This window comes from Lathyrus oleraceus, chromosome 3 (genome assembly GCF_024323335.1).
Source record: "Lathyrus oleraceus cultivar Zhongwan6 chromosome 3, CAAS_Psat_ZW6_1.0, whole genome shotgun sequence".
NCBI classification, from domain to species: Eukaryota; Viridiplantae; Streptophyta; class Magnoliopsida; order Fabales; family Fabaceae; genus Lathyrus; species Lathyrus oleraceus.
In genome coordinates, this window is record NC_066581.1 from 87525673 (window position 1) to 87537904 (window position 12232).

The following is a 12232-nucleotide window of genomic DNA, read 5'->3' on the forward strand; positions in this document are numbered from 1 at the left end:
TATTCTATCACTGATCATGACCATTCGTAAGGATCTCTAAAGGAGAAAATTTTAATTTTCGCTGCATTTTGGATCGCAATTCTCCTTCAGACCGATCACAGCGATAACACTCTGATGGTAACTAATCCAATCAACATCAATATCCGTCGCCATCATACAATCAAGAGGTGGGGATGGAACATACTGCCTATACCCGAAACTGACGTAAACATCTGTCAGGCAAGTATGGAACAACTGTTTCACCCTGATCGGTCACCATTTCCATTGAATTCCCACCGTTAATCCGACATATTTTCATCACTTTGGTAAGATTTATGTTTGTTTTTAGTTGCTTCGGAGTCATTTATCATGTTTTGTTGGTTTGGTATCGCATTGCATTCGATTACAAGTTTATGTCAAAAAGATCTCGTTTATGCTTCATTTGGTAGTGTCATTGTTACATGCCATTGCACAGGTTTAAAAGCAATAATGGTGAAGCTATGGATACTCAGAAAGGCAAAAATATGAAGAAATAGCAGGTCAACACGGGCACCCGTGTGCCACAACACTGCCCGTGTTGTTGATCAGGCAGAGCAAAATGAGAGGAGAAAAACAGAGATCAACACGGGCACCCGTGTGGTGACACACGCCCGTGTTGTTTAAAACAATGCATTAACACGGGCACCCGCATGGAGGAACACGGCCCGTGTTGTTGCCTCTGTAGCTTGTGTTGAAAATAATTATCATGGAGAACAACACGGCCACCCGTGTGGTGACCCACGACCGTGTTGATTGGGCGCAGCTTGGAAACCCTAACTTTTGCTTTGTGAACCGATTCTGCTCATTAAGGGTAGTTTGGACCTTTTGCTTGGAAGAGATTGATCTGAAGCTATAAGAAGGCTTGGAAGAGAAAGGAGAAGGCACTTTTTTTGACGGACGAAAGAAAACATTGCATTGGAGAAGATAGCTACTACGAAGGATTTGAAGACGGCGATATTCAAGGGCATCAACCATTGAAGATCAAAATCTCATAATTCTTTGTAATGTCTAATCTTTACATTATGAATTCTTTGAGTACTATGAGAGGCTAAACCCCCTTATGCTAGGGGGGTGGTCCTGATTTAATCATATGTTATGAATTTGAACAAATGATTTCTTGATTACCATGTTACTTATTTCAATTCAATTGTGTGATGTTATTATGCTTTTGTATCGGACAAATACAAATTGATCTATGACTTTCAATAACAGGATTGTGATTGTTAGGGTTTTCACACAATTGGGTTTATGAATGCATCATCTAGGACTAGTAACTTTTATAAATCACCGTAAACCTTGATATTGTTTATGATTAAAACCAATGATTAATTGAATGGACATTTGAGTAAGAATTGGTAGTTTAATAGTTTCTTCCTTAAGGACTTAAGGAAGAACATTCTGAGGTTAGGTGATTGAATGTTTCATATGTATGAAGGAAATCTTGACTGAATTCATAACTGGTTAAATCAACCACTCACCCTAGCATATTTTATCTTAATCAATTATTTCTACTATTTTTGTGTTTACTATTATAAATTCCAAAACAACCAAACCATTATCTTTTTGTTCTGATAGAATCAAAGTAAAATAAGTATTTCCTACGCAATCCCTGAGATCGATACTTGGAAATAAAACTCCTTATTACTACATCGGTAAAAATAGTACACTTGCTATTTTTCCGATCACACCCCACTTCAAACAGCCCCTGTAAAGACATATCTCATCAAATGGACGCCATGCTCTATGATCCTCAAATGGACGCCATATGACGTCGGCAGGTGTCAGCTCGTCCAAAATAGGTCGTAAATCATCAACCTTCAGGACTCCTTACCTATACGACCATCTCATCGCTCGGGGAAGACCACAATTATCAACAGGTTTCTAATTCTCTCCTCTTTTTCCAACAGTTGGAGAGTATTCGTGAATCCAGCACTGTTACAAAATACAAACATAATAAATAAAATAAATTAAGTCAACATATTTTATAAAATGAATCCAACACTTAATAAACAAAATTAAATTATGTACCTGTAGGAGAGTAGGATATCCACCGAGCTGTTTGCAACTGTACATGGACGCATCTCCAAGATATCTGTATAGGGTAACTAGTGCAGCTGCTCCCCAACTATATCCTGAACATCTATTCAAGTCCGTAAACAGGAGGAGGTATCGTTGCCTCTACAAGTGTAAAGGTCTTATCGACAAATATGGTGGAACCCACCAACATCAATAAATATGCTCTGGTCGCATATGCCTAGCTGGAAGCAACTCTATGATGTATGAATAAGTCGTATAATCCAACTTGTAATACGAACCCCTGCAGCTACGGACATGTGACTGTGCCTCACCCTGTGACACTCCTAGGTAGTCAACAACAAGCTCAACAGCTACCTCTTCCGTCACATCCTGAGGGCTCCAGAAGATACCCCTGATGGACAAGTGAAGCAGACATGAGACATCATCCAAAGTAATGATCATTTCACCAAACGACATGTGAAATGAAGATGTCTCTAGATGCCATCTTTCCACAAATGCAGAGACAAGATTTGTGTCTATCTTGTTCAGACTGGTTCTCTGAAGTGAAGATAAATCAGATCTAGATACCCAACTCTCCATCTGTGGTGGAAGAGCCAATGGAACCCTAGATGTCAACTTCAGTCCATGTCTAGCAACCTCCAACTCTTTCTTTAGACCTCTTTCCTAAAAACAATTAAAACACATATTAGAAAACACAATATATTCAACTATTACTCATTTTCAAATATATCTCGTTTATTTACCTCACCGAACCATAAATGTCGAGCAACATGATGCTCGTACTTCACCAAAAGAGAGGTATCGTACGACCCTCCTGGACATCCAGCTGGCTCAACTGCAGATGAAGATGCGCCCCAGTCTAACGTGCAGATTGGAATCCTACCATCTGCACCTCGTCTTCGAACCACTGCAAAAATTTTTTTTAAAAAAATTATTAAAAATTATAAAAAAAAACGCACCGGAACACTTCAAAGAAGAGTTTCGGTGAATTAAAAAAAAAGGATGACTACCGGAACACTTTTTAAAAGAGTTCCGGTTTAGATCATCCAAACCGGAAGTCTTTAAGAAAGACTTCCGGTATACAACAAACCAAACCGGAAGACTTTCTAAAAGACTTCCGGTTCAGTGCCCCCAAAAGGCAACAAACCGGAACTCTTTAGACGTGTTCCGGTATACATTACGTGAACCGGAAGACTTACTCTGAATGTTCCGGTTTACAATGCCAAAAAATGAAAAATTTGCTTTCTGGAAGTCTTCAGACGAAAATGGTAAAAAAATTTAGAAATGAAAAATATACCCTATTTATATGAGGGTATTTTGGTCAAAAAAATTTAAATGTAGGGGTGTGGGTACAATTGCAGGGATACGGGTAAAGTTTTCCCAAAATTTCTACAATTACATTCCAAAATTTGGGCCCAAGCCCACATATAAAATACTTTCATTTCATCACAGTAAAACAACGTTACCGAGTTAATTAAGGGTTATTTCCGTTAAACCAAAAAATCCCAACGGCTACTTTCATATATAACAGAACCATCTTATTACACATTTTACAGTTTTCGCTAATTCTTTCGTCTCTCATCATCATCATCATCTTCTTCTTGAAGCTTTCATCACTCAGAAACTGCGAAAATCCATCACCATATCACGCTTCCCATCATTCTTTCGCTCTCATCTTCCTCTCCTCGAAGCTTTTCTCGAAGCTTCATCAATAGGAGACTGCGCAAATCGATCACCACAACACGCTTCCCATCTTTTCCTTTCCTCACTATCATCATCATCATCATCATTTCTTCATTTGTTTTCCATTCTTCTCTTTCACTTCTCTAATTCTCTCTTTCTTTCTTGCAGGTTTCTTTGATAATGGATTCAGGATGGTGGAGGCCTTTTTCAAAGTCCGATTCCCGTGTCCCTTTCCAAGAACGCTTCCTTCATCAGAAAAATTCTTCGCAGGATCAGGATAACGTAAGCGATTTCTCTCACTTTTACTGTTTTTATTGATTTATAATGATTTTTTTTTAATTTAATTTTAGTTTGATTTGATTTTATCGATTCGGAATTTCTCAATTTAGGGTTTATTTTTTGTAACAGTTGGATAGGTTTATTCCAAATAGATCAGCAATGGATTTTGGTTATGCTCATTACATGCTGACGGAGGGTACAAAGGGAAAAGAAAATCCAGAGGTGATTACACCATACCAGAAAAAACTCGCAGAAGCCGTTAACATCAATGACGGAACTCGAATATTGGCTTTCAAGAATAAGCCTCCGACACCGGTTGAACTCGTACCTAGGGAAATTCTTTCACCTCCTCCTCAATCCAAATTATCCAAACCCAAACGATGTATTCCTCAGGTTAGTTGTTTCAAAGTCTTGCGTTTTCTATATTCAATAATCAAATTTGTTTAAGTCTTTCAATTTTTCAATTTTGGCATGTCTGTAATGTGTTTGTAAAAATGTTTTTGTAGACTTCTGATAGGACCTTGGATGCCCCTGATATCTTGGATGATTTTTACTTGAATTTACTAGATTGGGGTAGCGATAATGTCCTTAGTATTGCCCTTGAAAATACAGTTTATCTTTGGAATGCTTCAGATAGTTCCACTTCAGAACTTGTCACTGTGGATGAGGAATATGGTCCTGTCACAAGTGTTAACTGGGCCCCAGATGGTCGCCATTTAGCCATTGGTTTGAACAATTCTCATGTCCAGATTTGGGATACCAGTGCTTCTAAACAGGTAAATATCTTATAAATCATTAGGCCTTGTTCTTATGGTGCTCTTTGTGTTGTTTATTCATCATACTATAGATGCAAATTGCTTAGGGCAAAATATGCTTTTGGTTCTGAACAGGTAATTATCATATAACTCATTAGGCCTTGTTCTTATGGTGCTGTTATTGTTGTTTATTCATCACACTATAGATGCAAATTGCTTAAGGCAAAATATGTTTTTGGTTCTGAACAGGTAGTTATCATATAAATCATTAGGCATTGTTCTTATGATGCTTTTATTGTTGTTTATTCATCATACTAGATGCATATTTCTTAGGGCAAAATATGTTTTTGGTTCTGAACAGAATTTGTCCTGTTTTTTTTTAAACCATTCTTTGTATTGTTTTAAACTTAACATTGTTCTCAAGTCTCATATTTGTATGGTTTCATTTTGGTTGCTGTAGCTAAGGACACTAAAGGGTGGACATAGAACAAGAGTGGGTTCACTGGCTTGGAACAGTCACATTCTGACAACAGGAGGAATGGATGGTAAAATAGTAAACAATGATGTTAGAGTGAGATCTCACATTGTTGAAACGTACAGAGGACACAACCAGGAAGTTTGTGGGCTCAAGTGGTCATCCTCAGGACATCAATTGGCGAGTGGTGGAAACGATAATGTTGTTCACATATGGGATAGGTCTGTGGTTTCCTCAAATTCACCTACTAATTGGCTTCATAGGTTTGAGGAACACACAGCTGCTGTGAAGGCACTAGCTTGGTGTCCTTTTCAGGGTAACCTATTGGCATCTGGTGGAGGTGGGGGTGATCATTGCATTAAACTGTGGAACACACACACAGGTGCGAGACTGAATTCTTTCGATACAGGATCACAAGTTTGTTCTCTGCTCTGGAACAAGAATGAGCGCGAGCTTCTTAGCTCACATGGGTTCACTAAAAACCAGCTCACCCTTTGGAAGTATCCTTCAATGGTGAAGATGGCAGAGCTCAACGGTCACACCTCGAGAGTGCTGTACATGACACAGAGCCCGGATGGGTGTACTGTGGCATCTGCAGCCGCAGATGAGACTCTCAGGTTTTGGAATGTCTTTGGAAACCCAGCAACAGCAGGAAAAGCTGCGCCAAAGGCATATAGTGAACCGTTTGCAAAATTCAACCGTATCCGGTAAAAATGAACTCTCATATGCAAAGCAGGTAGGTTTCTTTCGACCAATAATTGGCGGATCTGTTACTTACAATGATCAACCATATTCCAAGTTCTTAAAAAGCAGGTAGGTTTCTTTTGACGATTTTCTATGCAACACTGCTTCTGAATGTTAATATACTGACAAGTGAAGAATGATGTTATGTTTCCTCACCTAACTGTAAAAGAAACATTGACATATGCAGCTTGTTCACATATGGTATCTATGAGCTAGGCTTGGAGAGGTACATTCATGCTTCCACTAGAGTCTCAATTATTCATAATCAATGTCATGCTCGAAAACAACATAATAGAGTTTAATATACTGACAAATATGTTTGTATTCTTAATTGTATGAGAACATGTGTCAAGGAGTGTCTGGTGGAGAGAGGAAAGAGTTTGTATTGGCAATGAGATCATAATCAATCCTTCTCTTCTATTAGTTTGGATTCTACATCAGCCTTGGAGATTGTTCAGATGCTACATGACATAGCTGTGGTTTGCATCTATCAGTTTAAGGCAGAGTTGTTAATGTTGGTTTCAAGCGCCTGGAGAAGAGTTTGGAGGCAAATTTACTTGAGGATAAGTTCTATTGTGTTTCTGATGCTGATAGTGGTTAGCATTGTTGTAATTAGAGTATTCATTGGACATATCTTGTGTACTTATGATATTTTGGCTCGTACCTGCATTGCTTTCATATTTTACTGAAACAAATTTGAGAATGTTGTGGATCTGCTAGCTGGTGTTTGTGTTATGAGTGGTCTAAAGCCTACTCGATTATGGGGCAGGTTTGATGGAAATTTTCAGTTTTGTAGAAGATTTCGTAGATTCATTGATTGACGCGGAGTTAATATTTTTCTTTAGTGTATTTTTGTATTAACTATTTTGGGTTTGATTTTTTCCCTGCACTCTTTGTGTTAGGTGTGATAGCTGATAACAAGTATCTCTGCCTTTTAAAATGTATGAAACAGAAAATATTGTAAATGATTTAACTCCATTTTTCTCAACTAAACAAAATGTTAAACAAAAAATAATATTGAGTAAAACAAAGTAACATTTCCTAATATAATTGAAGATGCTTATGTCACACGGTTGCAAGTTTCATCGGAAGAATTCTTCACAGGATCATGACAACGTAAGTGATTTCCCTCACTTTTACTGTTTTTATTGATTTAGAATGAATATTTATTTATTTTTTAGTTTGATTTGATTTTATCAATTCAGAATTTCTCAATTTAGGATATATTTTTTGCAACAGTTGGACAGGTTTATTCCAAATAGATCAGCAATGTGTATTTTGGTTCGCTCACTACATGCCGACAGAGGGTAGAAGGGAAAAGAAAACCCAGCGGTGATTTCATCATACTAGAAACAATTCTTTGCTGAAGCCCTTAACATCAATTATAGAACTTGAATCTCGGCTTTCAACAATAAGCCTCCAAAATCGGTTGAACTCATACCTAGGGATTCCTTCACCTCCTCCTCAATCTAAATTATCCAAACCCCAACGATGTATTCCTCAGGTTAGTTGTTTGAAAGTCTTGTGTTTTATATATTCAATAATCGAAATTTAGATATACCGTCAAATATTTTGTATGCTTAATTATATGAAAACATGTGTTAAGACACTATGATATCATAATCAATCCTTTTCTTCTATTTCTTGATGAACAAACATCTAGTTTGGATTCTACAAGCCTTGAGTATTGTTAAGAAGATGCTACACGACATAGCTGTGGTTTTTTTCCCCACTTTATCCTTTGAGACATCTTAACTTTTTGTGTTGTATTATATCAGGCTGGGTAAACTATAGTGGCAACAATCCACCAATCATCAAGCAGACTCTTTCACAAGTTTATAGGGACATCTCATTACCATGAACAGAGTTTTTATTGGATCTTGCAAATGGAAATATGATTAATATTTCTTTACCATGCAGAAGCTGAAACATCGAATGGGAAACCATCAGCTGTAGTTGTACAGGAGGTAAATAATTCGTCAATCATCAAGCAGACTCTTTCACAAGTTTATAGGGGTGTTCACCTCTCATTACCATGAACAGAGTTTTTATTGGATCTTGCAAATGGAAATACGATTGATATTTCTGTACCATGCAGAAGCTGAAACATCGAATGGGAAACCATCAGCTGTAGTTGTACAGGAGGTAAATAAATTCACATGATCAATTTATAAATATGTTTTTTATCTCTACAAATATACTACAATTTGCTTTTAGTCCTGGTAAAAATTATTTTTTGTACTGACTACAAAAAGACAAAAATTAATAATACACATATTACGCAGACTAACAAAGCACCTATAGCAAAAAAACTACTGGTTCCAATTTCTCTTGTTCACGTAAAAGATAGTGAAGACAAGTTGGTCAGAACAATATTCAATATTGTTTTCTAGAGGATTCAAAGAATGTAGGCATGACTATTTTAGCTGGTTGAGAATTACCAAGTTCTTTCCACTACAATCCTTCTGGGATTACTTTGGCGGCAGTCTGATGCTAGCAACCCAAAGGGTCTTTAAGACTAGGTAAACACTATCAACTTGAAAGTTATTGATCAGACTTTACTGTAAACACTATCAACTTAAAAGTTATTGATCAGACTTTACTGTAAACACTTTCAACATAAAAGTTATTGATCAGACTTTACTTATCTCTCTGCCTTGACCTTTTTGGATTGTAGGCTGGATTGCTATTCTTTATTGAGGTGTTTTTGGGATTGTTTTTCTCGTGTTCACTGCAATATTCACATTTCCTCAAGAAAGAGCAATGTTGAACGAGGAAAGAGCAACAGATATGTACAGATTAAGTACATTCTTTTATGGCTAGAACCACAATTGACCTTTCATTAGACCTGTATTACCAGTGCTCTTCCAAGGCTGGTTTGAGACTCGGTATACATTGTTGTAGTAATTTACAATACAGCTTGTAAGTAACATAAACTTAGGCCTTTAATGAGTGCTAAGTTGTAATTACTGATGATGATTGTAGGGACTTGGACTTGCTATTTGGGGCAACACTAATCTAATGGACTTGAAAAGGGCAACAACTTTGGCTTCACTCACTGTCACGACTTTCATCTTGACTGGGGGTTTCTTAGTAAAGGTAAAATTGTTTAACTTTTGGTGTCCCACTAATAATGATATTGATTGAGTAATTGACACATGCTTACTAAATTTGACAGAACGCCCCTATATTCCTATCTTGGATTCAGTACCAATCTTTCAACTACCAGACGTCTATACATGCTTATGCCAAAACTGCAATATGAGTACATTACACCTAGCATAAATGGGATCAGAATTGAAAGTGGTTTGAATGGAGGTGTTGCTTTAATCCCCATGGTTTTTGGTTACCGTTTATTGGCATGTTTTTCTCTGCTGTGGATGAAACAGCCATAGCTGGCATAGCAGTACTTGTGAAGGAGGGTGATATTGAATGACGGCGGCTCATAATTATACTAAAATCATATAAGGAAGACTCGCAAATGAAGTGCTAAGCTTAATATGTTTGGCTACATATGATTTTGGCATGTTCAATATTCAGTTTCTTTTTCGGTTGGTAGAGGTGTTTAGGCTCATTGCCAGCTATGAGGAAGCTGTTATTGGAATGATTTGTCCTTTGTTTTGAGATTATGGCTGGATTAATAGATTGATTCAGTTTAAGGCAGAGTTGTTAGTGTTGGTTTCAAGCGGCTGGAGAAGAGTTTGGAAGCAAATGTACTTGAGGATAAATTTCTATTGTGTTTCGGATGCTGATCATGGTTAGCATTTGATGTATTTGAGAAAGTTCATTGGAGTTTCATTACAGATCTTGTATAGTTATGATATTTTGGCTCGTACCTGCATTGGTTTCTTATTTTACAGTCAAACTAATTTGAGAAAGTTGTAGATCTGCTAGCTGGTGTTTGTGTTATGATTGGTCTAAAGGCTACTCAATTATGGGGTGGGTTTGATGGAAATTTTCACTTTTGTAAAAAATGTCGTAGATTCATTTTGACGTGGAGTTAATATTTTTCTTTAGTGTATTTTTTTGTTGTCTCTTGTTCACTTGTTCTTACGCCATTCTCATTTGTATGAACCATTTTGAGTAATAACAATGAAAAACAGCAAAATCACATATGAAAACTTGTGGTTTAAAAATTGTTTGTATACTTACAACTGCTAGTAAAAATATGCAGCCTTCTTAGAAAGTTAGAACAAGAACACCTCAATAGGAGATGATACATTTAATCCAATTTAACAATAAAATTCAAAAATCCTATAACATATATATGCGATTAATGGTCAAGTTTTTGGTTTCTTAAATAGCAAGTTAAGGATTAACAATATCATACTTGAGGACACATTTAATAGATGATTGAATTAGACCGTTTTGTTTGCTTATTGAATTTTCTGTTGGTACATTCGGTGTATGTTACATGTAGAATCAATCATGACGTGGTTAAAAATGAGACATTATTTTGTAGTCCTATAAAGATAAATTATGCCTGAAATAAGAAAATTTTGGATATTTGACTTGCTATAATATATAAGAGGATTTCTTAATGCACCCTATATATTACTAGAGCACCATGTGAAAATACTAAAATGTGAGTGCAACTTTTTATTTAGTGTGTTTTGTATGACGTCAAAACTAGGAGAAACTTTAGCATTTTTGTACATTGTACGGTATCAACTGATTCTAGGTGTGCATTATGCATTTTAGCATTAGGAAGCATGTCAACATGTTTGGGAATGGTTTAGAAAGGATTCATGCACCAAGAAAAGACTTTTATGCATCAAAAATTGAGTGTTTGTGTGAGAAACACTTTATAGGTCGACACATACGACTTCAGATCGACCTATAGAAGATTTTCTTCAGCACAGGTTGACACATAGAATGCATATGCCGGTACACATGCTTCAACATTGAAGCATGTAGCCACTGTCCATGTGCCACCTCTTATATACACACATTTTGCAAAGTAAGATGAAGAACTTTAACCCTACAAACCCTACAAGATGAAGAACCTATCAAAGCTATGTATACACACATTTTGCAAAGTAAGATATAATATAATATCTCAATTCAAATTTGAATTGAGAGCAAACATACCCATAGCGATGTCGATTGCGGAACTACCTAAACAAGTTCTTGTGTACTCTCTTTCTTTCTCAATCTTTATTTTGTTTTTCAGTTTGCAAATTGTCGATTGCATTGATCGTTTGATCAATATTGTTTGGATCATAATTTTGAATGTGTTTTGAAAATTGTATTGTTGTGTAGATCACAAACCATTTGATTGTGATTGGATTTCTAGAACAACAAACACCATATAAAATTCCAAATATTATTGATCGACACTAAGTGTTTGATAAATTGCTTGACTTAATTTTGTGTGTGTATTTTCATTGGAGATAGACTTTTCCTATTGTATTGTATTCAACTAGTTGTGATTAGTTGTTGTTAATTGAGTTGTGGATTATTATCATTGCATTGACACCTCTACGCATAACCGAGCTTTTCGATAGTAGGTTCGGTTAAACGATTATTTGATCCGGGAAAAATTTGAAACTTGCTTCCGTGCTATAAACTTTTTTGAAACCAAATTTGGTTCAAGTTTTAACTTGTGATCCATTCACCCCCTCTAGATCTTGGCCTATCGTCTAACATAAAATGCCCACAGATTCTGGAGATGCATTTTCTGACACACTCCAAAATACATCAAATGCACGCGTAACTGAATCACACCCTCATTTTGTAAAAAAATAGTCTGAAAATACATTTTCAATTTTTTTTATCCATGTAAGGGTAATTGTTGACCACAGTGAGAAGAAAGTATAGGTAATGGAACACCATGAAACTTTACGGGGATACATCTCCAAATTCTGAAGATGTATCTCCGGACTTTGTTTTTAGGAAAAATAGAGGTGTCTCACATGCAACGTCTTTGTTTGTGTAATTTTAGGTTCGTCTGAAGATGCATCTCTAAAATTTGGAGGGTATTTTCAGATTTTCATATGGTGTTTTTCAACCTCATAGGATACGGTTAGCAACTCCCATATATAATATATGTAGTGCCCATTCATCCATCTTTCTACAAAAAAATACCGACTGTAATTTTCAATTTGTCCACTCATATTGTTGTATAAACAAATGGAGAAATGAATTGGCATAAATTATGACGGTTACACGCATTGCAACAGTAAAGTTTAAAACCGAAAACTGCGTAGGAATTTGTCAGGATAATATTATCTCAAGAAAC

At 36.3% G+C, this 12232-nt stretch overlaps 1 protein-coding gene across 9 annotated transcripts; it reads left to right on the plus strand.

Annotated features, from left to right (window-relative positions):
• Positions 1-3586: 3586 nt before the first annotated feature.
• On the plus strand, positions 3587-10025 carry LOC127125504 (cell division cycle 20.2, cofactor of APC complex). 9 transcript variants are annotated; one of them, XM_051054296.1, is made up of 11 exons: positions 3587-4020; positions 4147-4410; positions 4524-4793; positions 5233-7107; positions 7231-7495; positions 7770-7958; positions 8035-8136; positions 8277-8513; positions 8669-8879; positions 8977-9090; positions 9170-10025. In XM_051054296.1, exons 1-4 carry the CDS (start codon positions 3919-3921, stop codon positions 5956-5958), a joined length of 1362 nt encoding a protein of 453 aa, XP_050910253.1. In that variant the 5' UTR covers positions 3587-3918; the 3' UTR covers positions 5959-7107; positions 7231-7495; positions 7770-7958; positions 8035-8136; positions 8277-8513; positions 8669-8879; positions 8977-9090; positions 9170-10025. The 9 variants fall into 9 exon arrangements, with proteins under 9 accessions (XP_050910253.1, XP_050910251.1, XP_050910258.1 ...); XM_051054294.1 differs by having other exon boundaries at positions 8090-8136; XM_051054301.1 differs by having other exon boundaries at positions 7912-7958; positions 8090-8136.
• Positions 10026-12232: the final 2207 nt, after the last annotated feature.

Coding starts and splice junctions, on each gene's coding strand:
- LOC127125504 (XM_051054293.1), top strand. CDS start 3,919: ATGGATTCAGGATGGTGGAGGCCTTTTTCAAAGTCCGATTCCCGTGTC. Junction 4,411..4,523: donor CCAAACGATGTATTCCTCAG/GTTAGTTGTTTC, acceptor ATGTTTTTGTAG/ACTTCTGATAGGACCTTGGA. Junction 4,794..5,232: donor ATACCAGTGCTTCTAAACAG/GTAAATATCTTA, acceptor TGGTTGCTGTAG/CTAAGGACACTAAAGGGTGG.